Source organism: Vigna unguiculata, chromosome 2 (assembly GCF_037176805.1).
Source record: "Vigna unguiculata cultivar grain cowpea cultivar isolate G323 ecotype 2 chromosome 2, ASM3717680v1, whole genome shotgun sequence".
Lineage (NCBI taxonomy): Eukaryota > Viridiplantae > Streptophyta > Magnoliopsida > Fabales > Fabaceae > Vigna > Vigna unguiculata.
Window position 1 is genome coordinate 26,854,649 of NC_140793.1, and position 17,017 is coordinate 26,871,665.

The 17,017-nt window shown below is 34.1% G+C and overlaps 2 protein-coding genes and 3 non-coding genes across 5 annotated transcripts; 1 reads left to right on the forward strand and 4 right to left on the reverse strand.

Moving 5' to 3' along the window:
- Window positions 1–290: 290 nt before the first annotated feature.
- LOC114169326 (Putative thiol-disulfide oxidoreductase DCC) lies at window positions 291–2,970 on the forward strand. Its single transcript, XM_028054439.2, has 3 exons — window positions 291–601; window positions 1,895–2,062; window positions 2,515–2,970. Exons 1-3 carry the CDS (start codon window positions 421–423, stop codon window positions 2,733–2,735), a joined length of 570 nt encoding a protein of 189 aa, XP_027910240.1. The 5' UTR covers window positions 291–420; the 3' UTR covers window positions 2,736–2,970.
- A 1,645-nt stretch (window positions 2,971–4,615) lies between these two features.
- Window positions 4,616–4,809, reverse strand: LOC114174746 (U2 spliceosomal RNA). The gene has a single exon (XR_003602709.1). It is a non-coding gene; the product is annotated as a U2 spliceosomal RNA (small nuclear RNA).
- An 898-nt stretch (window positions 4,810–5,707) lies between these two features.
- Window positions 5,708–5,902, reverse strand: LOC114174752 (U2 spliceosomal RNA). The gene has a single exon (XR_003602715.1). It is a non-coding gene; the product is annotated as a U2 spliceosomal RNA (small nuclear RNA).
- Window positions 5,903–6,612: 710 nt separating this feature from the next.
- On the reverse strand, window positions 6,613–6,806 carry LOC114174753 (U2 spliceosomal RNA). The gene has a single exon (XR_003602716.1). It is a non-coding gene; the product is annotated as a U2 spliceosomal RNA (small nuclear RNA).
- A 1,809-nt stretch (window positions 6,807–8,615) lies between these two features.
- Window positions 8,616–12,096, reverse strand: PRS3 (phosphoribosyl pyrophosphate (PRPP) synthase 3). The gene is made up of 7 exons (XM_028058792.2): window positions 11,601–12,096; window positions 10,685–11,000; window positions 10,462–10,557; window positions 10,083–10,151; window positions 9,796–9,924; window positions 9,571–9,670; window positions 8,616–9,111 (listed from the first exon to the last, which is right to left on the reverse strand). The coding sequence occupies exons 1-7, from the start codon at window positions 12,005–12,007 to the stop codon at window positions 8,978–8,980; spliced, it is 1,251 nt and encodes a 416-aa protein (XP_027914593.1). The 5' UTR covers window positions 12,008–12,096; the 3' UTR covers window positions 8,616–8,977.
- Window positions 12,097–17,017: the final 4,921 nt, after the last annotated feature.

Consider the following 17,017-nt stretch of genomic DNA (forward strand, 5'->3'; position numbering starts at 1 on the left):
AAATAAGTTAAATATTAGGTATAAAAGACATTTTTGAAATAATTCATAACTTGAGACTTTCACAGGTAAAGCCTAACTTAATTTGAGCAAGATGAATATCTATTACAGATTTTTCTACATAATAGTTATGTCTATTTCCTTCTGCACTCAAAGTTACCTTTCTTCGTTGATTTACTTTATTTTATATATTTAGTCAAGATTGAGCAAGACCTGCAACTTTTTTAGGAATTTGTAACTTTTATAGGTTGAGACTCCAATTTATTTATATTTTGATGATGTCTATATTTAAACATCAGTTAAGAAAGTGGCATATTTAAACACAGTGTAATTTAGTTTTTCAGTTTAGAACAGGAGGAGACACAGTGTTGAACCCAAAACCCAAGGTTGAAACTTTTCTACACGCAGAGGGAGTGCAAGAGGATGATGAATGTTAGAATGAAGAGAGAACTCACAAGCGTAATAAAGATGCAAATAGAGAGACGGTGGTGTAATGGATTGCGCTGTTTCAGCTCTGTATCTTCGAATTGGAAGGGCGTCATCCCCACTCTGCTGCAGCCCAGAGTTCTGCTGTACGACGCCGTTTCCCTCTTCTGCCACCGAGGTATTCATTCTTCACTGTCATTACTCTGTATTCAGTTCATGGGGTGTCGTGTTTCGTGTGATCCAACTCTTGGGGTGTGTGCTTTTGCTTGTTGGCTGCCTTGGTTAGAATAAAGATCCCACCTTTCGTATTGGGGATGCTCTTAGAACACGAAAATTTGGAAAGGTTAATATATCTAACGTTCAAAAAAAAAAAAAAAAAAAAACTAAGCATTCTACTAGGTTGGTCTAGGTTTTGAATTGCTTATAGGGTCTCGACTCGATTTCGTTGTGATTCTCGAAGTTGAGGGAATTGTATGCAGACGAATGCGTTTGATGTGACTGCAATTGCAGTTCGGAGGCTCCCAAAATCTTGACATTGCAGTATAAATCACGTCCAAGATTTCTGTCACTGACTGTTCTTTAAGAAATTGAGCACATGCCACAAATATTCCAATTCTTTTTGAATTTCATCGCGTTCCTGTTAGTTTATTTTTTGTCTCAGTGTGAGGTGGATCTTTCTTTGTATGTTTTATGGTTTTTATCAGTCTGGAGTTTTCAGCTCTTTGCTTCTTTATTGAATGCTAAATGGTGTCTGTTGTATTTTGTGTGTAATGATTCAGTTTAGTTTATTCAGATTCCTTGCGCTCAAATAGAGACAAATTGGTAGGAGTATTCTTAGCTCAGGCGTCGAATTGAAGAACGCAGTTTACTTTAATTGGTATGATAGATGACAATTTGAATATCCCATGTAATAGGGATTGAAGATGATAAGATGATGTCGGAGCCATTGGTGACCCTTGTTTGTTCATCCTTTGAACATCTACATTGTTATATTAGGATCTGACAATCAATTTCAACTTATCGGTGAGTTTTCAACTAAGCTATTTTCATTTTTTTGGGGACATTGTCTTAAAAAGACTAGGGAATAGTTTTTGAAAAGTCTCTTTAATTGCTGTCACCCCTAGCCCTGTCTTAGTTGTGGCCTCTTCGAGAGTTGCCTTAGTTGCAACTTGAAGGGTGGTGGTTTAGCCTCACATCAACTAGTAATATGACTGACTATAATAGAATATATAAATGCAGTGCAAAGCTCAAGTTAGAAGTGAAATTTTGTGGAGTTGAGTTAGGTGTAAACCTAATTTCCAAGAATACTTTATTGAGGTTATGTTTAGCTGTGGGAAGGAAACTATCTCTATAAGATAGACTTGGTGAAACTAGAGGTTACAAAATTAGTAATTGGCATTTTGATTGATGTTTTTAAAATCTGGTAGGCTTGTTAACGATTTTCATGGCTGTGATAATTCTGTGTTGACAGGAGTAAAATGGGTAATCAGAGCAGATAAGGACAAACGGATCAAATTCTGCTGTGTTCAATCTGATGCTGCTGAGCCATATTTGAGAGCTTGCGGTCTTGACCGAGAGGATGTCATATGGCGAATGTTGTTTGTTGAAGGCCTCAATGAATATTCTCAGGGATCCACTGGTTAGAATGCTCTCACTCATTTAGTTAACTTCAATGGTATCCATTTTGTTGTTTTTCACATTCTTTAGACTATTTTACTGCATCACTGTAGTTTTAGCATACATGCGTGCATATAAAGTTTTAGCATTAGTCCAGATCTGTTGTTGCTTTGGAAGGAACAATATGAGATCTGCTTTGTATATTGAGTTTTTAGGTCTTTGAACATTGATAAGTTTCTTGCTTTGTTGAATTGATAAGTCCATATTCTGTAGTATGATGAATGCCACTCTCAATCTGAATTAAGAGTGATGTTGCTAACAGCATCTGAATCTGGATCATGTTTAGAGCAAATTCTGGAACAAATATTTAGATTAATACTTCACAAATGAGGCTTTGTGAATTATATTTTCACCAAACTTCTCTTTGTATGTGATTTTTGTTTTGTGTCAATCTGATTGATTTATGATCTGCAGCTGCATTGCGAGTTCTGTCATACTTACCACCACCTTACTCTGCTTTAAGCTCACTCTGGGTGATTCCTACTCCTCTCAGGGATGCTCTCTATGATTATGCAGCAAAACGAAGATATGAATGGTTAGGTAGGGCTGAAGATTATTTGGTTTTGCGAGAGAAACATCTGCTTGAGCGTTTCATCGATAGGGAAGAACTCATGAGACGAGCTCAGGATTTGTAGTTTTAGCCACACTTTACACTTACAACTTTTTTCTTCTGTTATCAGTCACAATTTACACTTACAACTTACAACTTTTTTCTTCTGTTATCTTCTACAATGGTAGATTGTAAATTTGAAATGCTTTCGCGAATAGTGTCCTTGACCCAAAATCACTTACCCTTGTTCAAATTACAAAATTTTCAGTGTACTTTGGAATACCGTTCTTGAGAATTACATAAATATCAATATTCAGTTAGATATTCCATTCCTCCTATTCTCGACTCCTTAGATGATGTTGTGTAACAAATTGATTTGTAATGTCATGCACCACATTTTACACTTTTTGCTGCAGAGAGAATAAAAGGGGATGATTGCATATTATGATGTTATCAATACTATCATTTATGAGTTTCATACCAATTCATTTATCCATTTATGAGTTTCATATTTCTGTATAAAAACTTGTTTATACAGAGAGTAATAAATGATACAAATCCACTTTTGAATAGATTGATGAAAGGATCCTATGAGGTCCAATAAACAAAGGAACAAATAATACAAATATCTGATCTTTGCAATTTACATTTGACAAACCTTATTATATTAAACTTCATTCTGAACTTAAATGAAAGGGACAAGTGTTTAAATATAGGCTCTCAAAGTGACCGGAGTTCTGATTAAATGAAACAATACATGTCTCAGTTTTTGAATAAAACACATTGTGCAGTAATGCAGACTTGATGAAAATCTGAAATTTGCATATCGTTCTTCTCCCTCTTTTAATGTATGTCATCAATTAAAGTGATTACTACTAAACAAAAAATGAAAGAATTTCAAATCTTGTATTGTCTCATTTTAATTGATGTGGTGCTTAAACTCATATTTCCATTCCTAACATTCTTGGTACCGCTCCAATAGTAGCTTTTGTCATTCTCTTCAAAGTGAAATCTGAATTTTTTTGTATATCTTTTTCTTTTAATGGACTGCTAAATCCTCAGAATAAGATGCATCAGTATCACTAATAAAAAAGTCTGCAAATTATTTATATCTTTTCCTCTTCCATAATTTGTGGTTTCTGTGACGAATGAACTGGTTTGGCTCCACTTCTCTATGGAACAGTTTCACTCAAATGAAAATCAGTTGTTTCTTCAGCAATGTCTTTCAATATCTCACATGTTCTTTTCATTATCCAAGCAATTTTGCTTCGGAAAACAACATTCTCAGGATGAAAAGATGATAAGTGAGAGTTTCGTACCTGGTCCAAGATGTCATCCATCTCATAAGTCGTATCTTTTAACATTCTCAGTCAATCCTTGATAGCTTCATTTCAGAATTGTTTCTCCTCAGCATCATCAAGTGTGGCCTTGAGTGCAGTGAACACGCTGTCCATGTCACTTCCATTATTCTCTTCTGATAACTTTGTAACATTATAAACATTGATTTGAGTATTACTAAACATGTTGAAAAAATATGATTCTTGTTTAAGCAACTACAATAAAGAATAATTAAAGATTAACTAGTAATTGAGTTTTCTAAATTTTATGTATAAAAGAAGACGGTAAAAAGAAAAGTGAAAATGTGCTCACAGGTTTTGTCTTCAAGATTCTTAGAAGCCATAATATAATTTAGCAATCAACTTCTCAATGAGAAAGACCATTGGTAGTCTCAACTCAAATAGTAAATATAGTTTAGCAATTAAGTCCCAAGGAGAAAGACCAATGCTCACAAAATTGGTACTATCAAATAAAATCAAAACTTTACAATGGGATGCACCAAGTCATTACAGAAGTGCAAAAAATTCTGAAAACAAACCAATTAAATAACTAAATCGATCAGAAATCAGACCAAATAATCAAGTTTAAACCATCAGAAATCAGAACAAATAATTTAAATTGTTTTGGGTGGGATGCACTAGCCTTTGCATCAGTGCAAAACAAAGGCAATGCTTGAGAAACCAAGTAGCAAGCTACCTTGAAGGTTCTCTCCCTACAAAAATAAATTTAATATCGTGTGGACTAATAGTCCACATATCAAATATTAAACTGATAAGAACAGATACTACACTTGATCTTAGCCAAAAGGCCGAGAAAGGTATGCCTTATACTACTGAAGTATTCAAATTTATATCTCAAATTTCAGGTACATTTCAGTACTCTGACAAGTGTGGGACTTCACAACTTCATTAATGCTCCCAACATGATTTCCGGAAATCAACGGACTTTCAAAATTTAGAACAGCAATTGAGTTCATGTGATGTCTAATGAAACTTGAAATGATTAGTCCTTCGAAATATCTTTTACTTAATATTGTGTTGATCCTTCTCCAATAGGATGGTTCATGCCTAATTAAGGTTTAACTTAATATTTCTTATATAATTATCTTTCATGCTAATTATCTGGAATATTATATATATAATATAATATAATATAATATAGGTTAAGTGTTAATGGAAAAAATTCAGAAAATTACAAATTATGTCAGTGAAAAAAAGCTGCAGACTATTCTCAGCTTTATGAATGGAAACCTGATTTGTAATAGGATCTCCAAATAAATATGCGGGAAACTTTATCAAGCCCATCACTGATCCCTTGTGGAAGAAAAACCACGACTAGGACTAATCTTACTAACAACCTGGGCCTGACAAGTCTTGGCTGATCAAAAGAGAAGTCAATCATTATCAAAGAACAAAATGAAAAATACATAGTTTTTACAATCTTCAAAGGCAAATTGTCCTCCATGGTTGGATAATTTCAGCATAAACCAACAAATAGGATAGACAAACCCAATTGATAAGGTAATTATAAAACTCATCTACGAGAGTACCAAAGAAACAACAAAACCACACAATAAGAAAAGCAATAGTACCATCAAGTTACAATTATGAACCTCTTCCACCTAATAAAAATCCCAAAGAAAACCTCAAAATCAGAAAAACAAAATCAGAAAAACAAGTAGTACTAGTAGCACAGACCAAATAATTCAAATTATTTTGGGTGGGATGCACCAGACCTTTGCATCAGTGAAAGACAAAGGCGATGCTCGAGAAACCAAGTAGCAAGCTACTTTGATGGTCCTCTCCCTCAAAAAATGAATTTAATATCGTGTGAACTAATAGTCCACATATCAGATATTAAACTGATAAGAACAGATACTACACTTGATCTTAGCCAAAAGGCCGAGAAAGGTATGCTTTGGAAATTATAAGTGTTCAAATTTTATATCTCAAACTTCAGAAACCTGTTATTGTTCTGACAAGTGTGGGACTCCATAAATTGAGTATGATGCTCCAAAATCACCACGTCAGTAACAGACTTTGCAATCTAGACCAGCAATCGAGTTCATGGCATGTGATAAAACTTGAAATTACTCATAAGCAACCATCTTACTTCTTCTCCAATGGCACTGGTTCATGCCTAATTAAGGCTTAACTAAGTACTTATACAGCTGCCAGTGAAGCCAAGCATCCAATGTTGTCCGTGTCTCTAATATGTGATGTTGCAACCAGAGGAGCTTTTTTCTTCACCAGTATTTTTACTTCAACATTAAATTATGTTTGCCCAACAGAAGTCAGATCAAGATATGTCCACCTGTCAAAACCTCTAAATTCACCCAATGATTATAATAGGAAATCCATATAAATAATTGACCGATGATTATGGATACCCAACTAAATGGAGAATGTAAACTAAAGACTAAACAACAATATATGCACCAAAGGCTGTGCTGGAGAGATAAGTACACAGATACTCTAACATTCCTCTCCCTTATAAAGCAAATCCCAGTAAATTAGGTACTTATGAAACCCTTCAACCTAGTAACATTAAATAAAAAACAACTGAACCAGACAACCAAGAGAAATAAAACTATTGATAACCAAAAATAACTCAAACTGATTTGGATGGGATGCACCAGGCCTTTGCAGGAGTGCAAAACAAAGGCGATGCTTGAGAACTAAGCAGCAAGCTACTTGGACGGTCCTCTCCCTTGAAAAATAAATTTAATATCGTGTGAACATATAGTCCACATATCAGATATTAAACTGATAAGAACAGATACTACACTTGATCTTAGCCAAAAGGCCGAGAAAGGTATGATTTGAACATTATAGATGTTCAAATTTTATATCTGCTGCTTCAGTTGTCATTCAATGCTTTGACAAGTGTGGGACTTCATCTATTGTGCCAATCCTAGCAACAGAGTTTAAGATTTAAAAGTATGATTTGAGTGTACCAAATATTTGATCAACCTGAAACTAAGACGAGTTTATATCCACTAACAACGTTTTCAAAGATTTTTTATTGGGATATGTTACTGTCACAAACTATGGTGACTCTTCTGACTTACCAATCATCATGAATGCTTAAAACTGACAGGACTGAGTATTGGATGAAAAGAAAGTTATTTTGTAGCTAGAGAAGTACAAGATATTTCATGTATTTTTTAGTGTTTTGATATGAATTTTTATTTACATTAATTAAAACTTTTGTTAATTATTCAGCAACATAGTCTCCCTTAGTCCATTTTGTTACTCAAATAAAAATGACAAGACACTTTCAATTTTAATAAAAAAAATTGGATTTGTTTGCAGCAGCTTAATTATGATAAGTGAACATTTAAAGAAACTTCCGCCACCTACTTGTAAATGTGTGGATTCTATCTAGCCTTAGAATGAATGAAATGAATGGTTTGAGTTTGCCTTACAAATTTCCTATTTTTCTGTCAAATTAGTATAGTCCTCTTCGGCTTCAATATATTTATGTTTTCTTGTCCTTATGTACACAGAAATACGAATTGTTCTTTGTGTACTCTAATGCCATTCAAACTTATGTCATGTCTTATGTAACTTCCTCTAAATATTATTATTACTTACCAATGGAATAAAGCACTTGTTTTTTAATATTTTTATGACATTAAATAGATTTACTTTTTTTTTATGAATAGCAAAACGACTACTAAAATAATGATTTAGAACTTTTTCGGATGAACTTTTCATAGGTTAAAATTAATTTATGCGAGTTTTATCTTTTTCTTCTTTTTTCTGGAAATTCTAATGGAAAAAAAAAATCATCTCAATTGACATTCATGCCTATCCTAGAATTACCAAACTAAGAAGTTATTATTTCAGAACATTCTAGACTATCCCAACCTATATATTTTAAAAAAAGGAATTTGTTCAATATACCTCATTCAATAAAAATATAGATAACACATATAATACATGATTTAATCAGACATAATTTCAAGAAAAAAAAACATTATAGCAATAGATATCGTTCACATGTGGTATTCATATTAATTGGCAATCATAAGCTGACGACTGGCTCAATATTTGATCATTTGATTTAGTTTTATTATTTTTAATAAAAAGTTTATAAAAATAAGATACACTCATTGTAAAATAAAGCATACAAATACAGTTTCTTATGTCTTTCTATTAGTTCAGATGATCCACAAATACAGTACTTAAATATTGTACTTATATCCGACACGTATATTATAAATAATAAGATATAATACTATATATACATATATTAAAAAATAATAAAAACTCTTAAAAATATGATAAATATAATAATAATTATTATTATTTGAATTCAAATTAAAATCAAATATATTAAAATTTTAACATAAAAAATTATAAATTATTATTATAAAAATAATATTGGTTTTTTATTAATAAATATCTTAAAATATTGGATATCAGATTCATCATTCATTAGTTCATTGTTGATACTGGTCAACCGGCTAATCATAAGGTGGGAAAACTTGTGCAAACAATCATTAACCAAATCTATGGCAGCCTCCGATGTTAGGACCTCAAAGAATCATTAACTAAATGAAGCATTCTTCTGGCAATTTGAGAATATAGATCTTCAAAATGCTCAGGCAAGATTTTAAAGATGGACATTTGAAATCATAATTTATTTAATTTGCAAAGACAGAATAGTCTCTTAAAGTTTCATACATCCAGGATCATACACGCGACTGAAACTACCAAAATCCACAAGATAGAGTACATATTTATAACACAAGAGCAAGCTTTGGATAAATGAATGCAGCCCAGGTAGATATCGCAGCAATAACCGTGGTAAGAGTAGATGATCAAGTTGAGGGTTTTACTCCCTGGCGTCTTATTAACTCTTCTATAAGCCACATCCTGAAGTCCTAGAACTCAACTTTGACTATTGTTATTAACAAGACCTCTTCTTTTTTCTTCGTTTTATTTTGAGCATGAAACGAAAATGACATTATATATGTCCCCTTCAGATTTGAAGACTGGCAGATATGGAGCTTGCAAGGCTGAGAATCTCAAATGGTGGCCTATTCGTTACCTCTTTCACTGTTAAGGGGCATGAATCTGTGATCCAGAAGTAAGTGAATGCAGTCTCTGGATGCCCTGTGCATGAAAGTTAGAAATGGTTGAAGGTGAGAAAATAAAAGTGTAAACAGTAAGCCACTAACTTCATAGAATATTGTTTGATGAAATACAATTGTTAACACATGGAAGTATATCTTCTACATTCCTTTTAACATTACAGAATTTAATGTTAATTACTGTTTCCTGACACCAATACTAGATTTGTGAGTGTTCAATTACAACAAGAATGGTTTCATGATAGATTAAGAACAACTGCTCCTCCTGATATGTTGAAACTCTACCAAAGGAAGTAAGAAATACAATTAAATCAAGTCGATGTAAGAAAACAGGTTAACATGTGGCGCCTAATATTGGGATGAATAACAAGTTCATCAATTCGTATTATAAATTTAGAAATACTTCAAATAAAGTTATTTTTCTTTATAACAAAGAAAATCAATGATCATGGCTTAACGAACAAAGTAAATCAGGCATTACCCCCATTGTCGTGTCCAAAGCGTGACCATGAATTATTTGGAAAAATGCCATGGGTCACGTAAGCACTAATCTTCGATGCTCCTTGAGCTGCCAAGACTTTCTGAAAGATGACAAATCAATGAATTATCAAGGTATATACAAAAGCATATTTGCTACAATAATTCGAACTATATAAGATTCCAACTTCAGTGCCATGTAAGAATCCGCATACACAGATTTGTATACCTGACACTCTATCAAAGTTCCACCTGATTGAACCAAATCATCAACAATCACGACATGACGACCCCTAGGGTCTCCCTCCTTAATACGAACTATCCTTCGTTCTCCTTCCCGAACTTTTGCACAGACTATCTGCATGTCCATTGTGTAAGTGCTAATAGTTGGAACCACCAAAGCAAGTTAATCAATGTTTCAAACTTCAAATTAGTAGCTGTAACACTGATGCCAGTGTGATATTTATAACTTTTACTGAAGTTGAGAAAATTTGATATATTAACCATATTCAATACCGTTGGAAAATGCTGCAGTTGCTTATGAAATCGTTTCCATGCACCATCATCGGGAAAAGCAATTGATATCTGTGAAAGAAGAAAACCAAAGTTGTTACCGATTACGCGATGGTATAAAAGAAATGATTCTCATTCACTTGAATAACTAATATACAATCTGTTTTTATAACGTCAAAGTTAAAAAAGATCAGTCAGTAACTTGTAATGAGCGAGTCCTTTGTGATGAAGTTCTACTTAATAGATTAGTCTTTTAGGAAGAGCTTTACTCATGTGTCTAAGTCAAAACATAATTTCCATTATCAAATTCACATGCACATGAGAAAACTACACAGTAAAACAAAGCCTGAAAGAGAAGAAATAATACAGGTGAAATCCTCACATTATCAGAATCAGGAAGATCCTGGAGCCTTCTTTTCAGCAATGGTATCCCACTCTCAAAGCATGGTAAAATGTTATCACCAAAGTAGAATCTCTCCTGAATTGCCACAAATAATCAAACAATTATAGTCAGGAATTTCACAACTGACAAAGAAAGACAAGGAAAACATGAGACAGACCACCCAAAACAACAATTGTTAAAAGCAATTCCACAAATATTAGACCTGCAAGGCATGAATGTCAAACGTCACCAGACTGGTAGGTCCTCCCCTAGAAATGGGTATGTTGGACAAAAGTCTGGCCAAAGTAAAAGCTGTGGCAATATCTCCTTCATCCTCCATACGCTCTGATGTGCCCGTTGGGAAAAACGGAAGGACAAGGGTAAATGAAGCAATGAATAGTTTTGGCAATGCATAAATAACAGGAATCTGCTCAAAAATCACTGCTGGAGAACTGAATGAGGCCAGAAAAGCCACATGCATCCCGCGAATTCCTTGGGCATTAGGAATGAAAATGTTGGGGAAGCCATCGGGAAACTTGCTGAGTTTTCAGGTGCACAAAGTACTTCAGTGAAACAAACCATACAATACAATTCACTCAAAACGCAAACTAACTAGAAAAAAGAAAATTACAACCCAGAATAAACGGGCTTTAAGCTTTATTCTCAGGCATCAAGATTCACAATGTGGCAGCATTGTGTGAGGCCATATCCTCCCTAACAAAAGCTCTTATTCCCATGGAAGTACTAAATGAAAAGCCATTTAATGCATGCAAATATATAACACAGTTAATACCTATCATACAAAGAAAGAATGAGATGAAAGTTCCTAAATTGCCACCACGGAAACATCAATTCTAACCCAACAAACAAATTTAGGCAAATGGGGCACTCGAAGTTGATGGAATACAGAAACGGGACAATATAACCGTAATGGGTACTTCCAAGTTCCTAAATTGCACCACCATGACATCAATTCCAACACAACAGAGCAATTCACCCGAATGGGACGCTCAAATTAGACGAAAAACAAACACAAATCACCACATTGGTCAAAATCAAAACCAGAGAAAACAGAGGGAGAGGAGCAGCGGATGCATCATGCATGGCGAGAAATGCAACGTGAGAGGGAAGGGACGAACCCCCAAGAGATGGTGCGAAGCTCGATGGCGTCAGAGTCGGCGGCGATTTTCTCGGCGAGGGCCTTGGTCTCGGCGCAGAAGAAAAGAACAACCTTTTTGGCATTTTTGGTGGGTAATTGGGAAGCAGAAGTGACAGCGGAGACAGAAACCAATGGAGAAGAAGGGTTGGTGCTGGAATTGGAGAGAGCGGTGGAGTCCTTGTTCATGTCGGAGATACGGTCGAGTGTCCAGCGGCGATGGCCCTCGAAGCCTTTGATCTCGCACCTCAGATTCGAATTGAAAGAGAAAAGGGATTTGTTGTTGTTGTTGTTGTTCCTAGAAGGGTGAAACAGAGAGTGAGAGCGTTTGAGTGAGAAAGGTTTATTCGATGGAAGCGAAAAAGACGGAGGGGGTGGGGTGGCCGCCATTGTCGGCGGTCACCGTCCTGTTCTTCACTCGAAGATCGCTTTCTCTTTAGGGACAGTTGGAAAAGATTTGTATGTTTGGTACTATAATGTATTTCACAAAAGGATAAAACATAAAACAGTATTATATAATTAGTAAAATTCGTGAGAACTTGGGAAGACAAAATTGGCAGAAAGTAGATAACACTGAGACTAAATTAATTTCGTCTTTTAGTGGAAGTTAGCATTTATTTATTACCAAACCAATTTCAATTTATTTTTATTCTGTTACAAGAAATAATAAGAAAATTGAAAATAGAAAGATAACATATCATATTTGTTTACACAAAGTATTTGTCTCTTCGCCTTAACATTTTATTTATAAACAAATCAATTATAAATTATTTTCATTCTAAAAAAATAAAAGAAACATTTCAGTTAAAAAATAACAATAAAATTAATTTAAAAATATTTTCATAAATATTTAATAAAATGTTAGTTATAAAAAATATCAATATAAAGTTTATATAAAAAATGTCTTAATTTAAGAAGGTAATATTATTTTATTTATTACAAAAATTAAAACTAAATTGAATCTAAATAATAAATATAGTAAGTATTGTCATATTATCACATTGTTGTTGTCATGTCATGTTGATTGACACTGTCACGTAACACAATTGTGAAGTGACATATGTAAAAAGTAAATAAAACTTAAAAAGTTAAAAGAAAAACAAAAATTGACATGTGAAACTTTAACACCATTTGTGAAAAATTATGGGTGTCAAAGCGGGTCTGCCCTGACCGCCATGAAAAGAGTGGGTCAGGTTAGAATTTTCAATCCACCAGCCCATTTTGGTTCGGCCCACCTAACCCTTCTAACTCTCTAAACTAGTAGCCAACCTCGCAAACCCGTTTTTTTTAATTAAAAATTATTAAAAATTTTAATATTTCTATATTTAGTTTTTGTATAAATCTAAATATGCAATACTATTATAATTTGAATCATTGACACTTACCAATTAAGTTTCAATTATTTGTTATATTAGAGTAATTTAACAAGTAAATATAATAATTTTTTTAATTTATTCAATTAAATTATATTAATGGATCAATTAAAAGATTATAAAATATTTATATCAATAAATATGTTCTAAATGTTTATTTATAAGTGTATATATAAACAAATTTTATAAATAAAAATTTAAAAAATACAATAAAAGTGGCAGGTCTGCCCAGTGGCAAGACAGGTTGTAGTTTCTGACTCATTTTTCATTAGCAAATCAGTCTGACCCTACCTTTTTTTGGTGGGCCGAGGGCGAGACGGGGCAAAATGGATCAGACTGACCTGTTTTGCTATAAAACTAGCATAAAAAACCAAATTGAATCACTTTTAGAAAAATCATAACCAAATTGAATTAGATTAAAAAAGTCACGACCAAATTAAGACGAAAAAAATTAGATGACCGACTTAACACTTCTTGACAAAAAATAATGACCAATGGAGTAGTTAATCCTTTTATTTATAAAAAAAAAAAACAATCGCAAATTGTTTTTATTCTCTAAAGAATATAAGAGGAATATTTCAGTTACAACAAATAATAACAAATTAGAAAGATTACAAAAATAAATATTTTTCCTATACAATGATTCTAATAATAAAATTTAAATTAATTACAAAATAGATTTCGGCCCAATTACTGACCTATATGAATCTCGTGCCAATAATTGTCAACTCATTCCATAGACGATCACTGGTAAGACCTGCAAGATTATACGTCGGCCCAAACAACATGTACTTTCACCTTTCGTTCTTACACGTGAATTTAGGATCAAATCTTTATTAGGTCAGAAGTAAAATGCGTGCATCTAAGTCGGTCACACATCGACTTAGACATTACATATTCATATCTATTTTTAAGTGTGTTATCAATTTTGTGACTGGAATTAGTATATGTACATACATTTTCTTTGCAACTTTACTTTTACTTATAATATTTGAATAATTACTTCTATTTTATTCTATGCTCAAATACTCTTTTGGTTTTTATTTTCGCTATATTTTTTTTCAATTTTGTTCTCATTTTTGTTTTGTATTCAATTAGGTCATAATTTGCATCAATTTTGGTCGATTTGGTCTTTTTTGCTAACGGTGTTTAAATAATTAGTGTATTTGAACAATGCATATCATGTGTTAGTTTTTTTTTTTTTAATTATCCATGGTCAAGTCAGCATTGTGCCACATGTTAATGTTAGTATATGTTAGTTTGTGGTTGTGTTAGTTTCTTTTATTCAATGTAGTCTATATATTTGTTATTTGTGTTCAATTTAGTGTTTATATTCTTTATTTTTGTTCAGTTTAGTCCTTATATTCGTTATTTGTGTTTAATTAAGTGTGTACATTCCTTATTTTTTAGTTCAATTTAGTGTCTATAATAAAAAAGTAAATATAGTGTTTTTACTATTTTATATAATAATGTTGGGTTTACTTACTCTTTTGTTTTTTATTTTAATTCAAAAATAGCAAGTGTAAGGCCCACTTTTCATTCTGCTCCTTTTTCTTAGGGTTGCCTTAACTATTGGGCCTTAGGGCTGGCCCAGAAAGGGGAAAACAGACCTAGTCCACCCCAAACCCTAACCTATGCTCATTTTCCGTAAACAGAAACTACACCTCATAGAGCTGTTGCTGCCGTCTTCTGCTAGGGTTCCAAAGTTCCTCAGATTCACGTTTAGCTTGGCCATTGTTCTACTCACGTAAGTATCTTTTAATCCCTACCGCCTTTCCTAGTATGGTTTTCGTGGTCAAAGTTAGAAGCCCTGTAATAATTCGTTTTTGTCCGCTGTCCAGTTTGCAAGTTTGGTTCTAGAGCTGTTGTGCTCTTGGTTCAGTGTCGAAGCCCCGTACGAGCCCATTTCCAGGTAGGGAAGCTCTGGCTTACTACTATATTACATGTTTCCATGTTGTTGGCTGTTATTTTGAGTTCCCGTGGTTGATGCGATGATATGTAAATTGTGTACGTATGAATGCTTTGTTCTGGTTTTGGTGTGGGTGACTGTTGTAGGAAAATAGTGGCGAGACCTGCTAATCTCGCCCAAGCGAGCCAGTCTCGCCTAGGCGAGATAGACAGGGACTCGTCCAAACCCCTTTTACGCGAAAGGTTGCCAAGGCGACCAGCTCAGTTTTTGAGCGAGCAAGTATCTCGCCCAGGCGAGAGGGGTCTCGCCTAAGCGAGATCCCGCGTTAGCTCCAATTTCACTTTTCGAGCCCTCGCCTAGGCGAAGGGGGCTCGCCTGAGCGAGACCCTTCAGCCTGAGCGAGGGACTGGGCGAGACAGTGCATTGTTGGGATGCTTTGTTACTCTTGGATGATTGGTATTTGTTTAAGTATGATTGCTATGATGAGAAATATATAATGGAATGTTATGTATGCGTGACATGGTTCATGGATTGTGGATGATGGGTTTGGTATGAACTTAGCATGTGAACTAAATGAGATGGTTGGTGTTAAAGTGGCATGGTATTGGCATGATCTGAAATCCCGTAACTATGGTTGGGGAGAAATGGTTGAGTATGGAACCACTGAGAAAGAAATGAAAAAGGGTGAATTATCAAAAGATGGTACGTGTGGTATATATGAATGTGCTTTAATATTTATTGATTGATTTGGTATGCTTGGTCCGTGTTAGTGCGTAATTCCTTGGAAATCCCTAGGTGGGATTTTCGGGTCGTGCTTCAGTGGTCGGGACGTAATTCCATGGCCCCTGTTAGTGGGTGTCCATGGTGGTGCCCCATCTGTATAACTAGGTAAGGATTCAAGGTAAGGTTGCATACTGACACTCTAAGGAGTCAGTTAGTCTCACCTAGAGCGGACTGACTCCTGTGGTGAGAGTAGCAAGAGGGCTGAAATTCATTAAGGCCTAGCCTTGTGGTTAGGGAAATTGATTCATTGTAACACTTGTGACACATAGCTCGAGGGTGAGCAGCTCGGGGGTGAGCAGAGGTATCCACCATAAGTGCAAGTATTCGCTGAATCCGACCAGGCTATACGTATCTGGATGAGTCGAGTCATGTCGTAGTGTATTGCTTGAAAGGTCATAACATGCTTGGTTGATTTGGGTGTATGATTTTTGTGAAATTTTATTTGATTTGATGGATGAAATCTTTTATACTATGGCTTACCCTACTTTTATTGTTGTGTGTTCTGTTGTGTGGTACTCTCTTTTGCGATGATCATCAACTTGTTGGTGTGAGCAGATGCGAGGAACACCCATGGACAACAGGGAGGTGATAGTTCCGCTGCATAGTCTTCGTAGTCTGGACCTTGTTCCTTGATGCACTTTTCCTTAGGGCTATGGCCCATGTATTGATATATGCTTTATTACTGTACTTCGTTTGTTAGACTTTTCAACTGTTCTTGTTGGCATCGTGGTGTGCCTCCCAGTTTGGGTAGGGGTGACGTTAAGGACCCCAGGACTGCATTGTTATACTATTTATGAGTGGCGTTTCTTTTAATTACGCGTATTAATTAAATGAGACGTTACAACAAGTTGCTCCTCCAACTTTTTTTAGTCACAATTTTATCCTGATTTTTGAAAAATTCATACAATTTGGTTTTGTTCGTTAAATTTCTTAAAACAGATCAAGGTTTCATTAAAATTGGAACTGTTAATAAGGATAATTTGCTTTATTAGTGTAATTAACATAATCTTAGTGTCAATTTTAGTGAAAAATCTTTGATATGCTTCAAGAAATTAACTAAAAAGACCAAATTGTATTAATTTTTACAAAATCAAATTAATTTGGAACTAAAAAAAATTGGATGACCAATTTAATATTTTAAAACCAAAAAAAAAAGTGATTTAACAAAAATTTGGACATCCCAAAATATTCAGGTTAATGACAATAGATAATTGTGAAGTATTATCATTTTCTAAAATTGAATTTTATCTTCAACTTCTTAAATGCACTTGTGGTCAACCATAAATAATTATTTCTTATAAAAGCAAAAATTGACGAACTTTTGTGACATTAAGT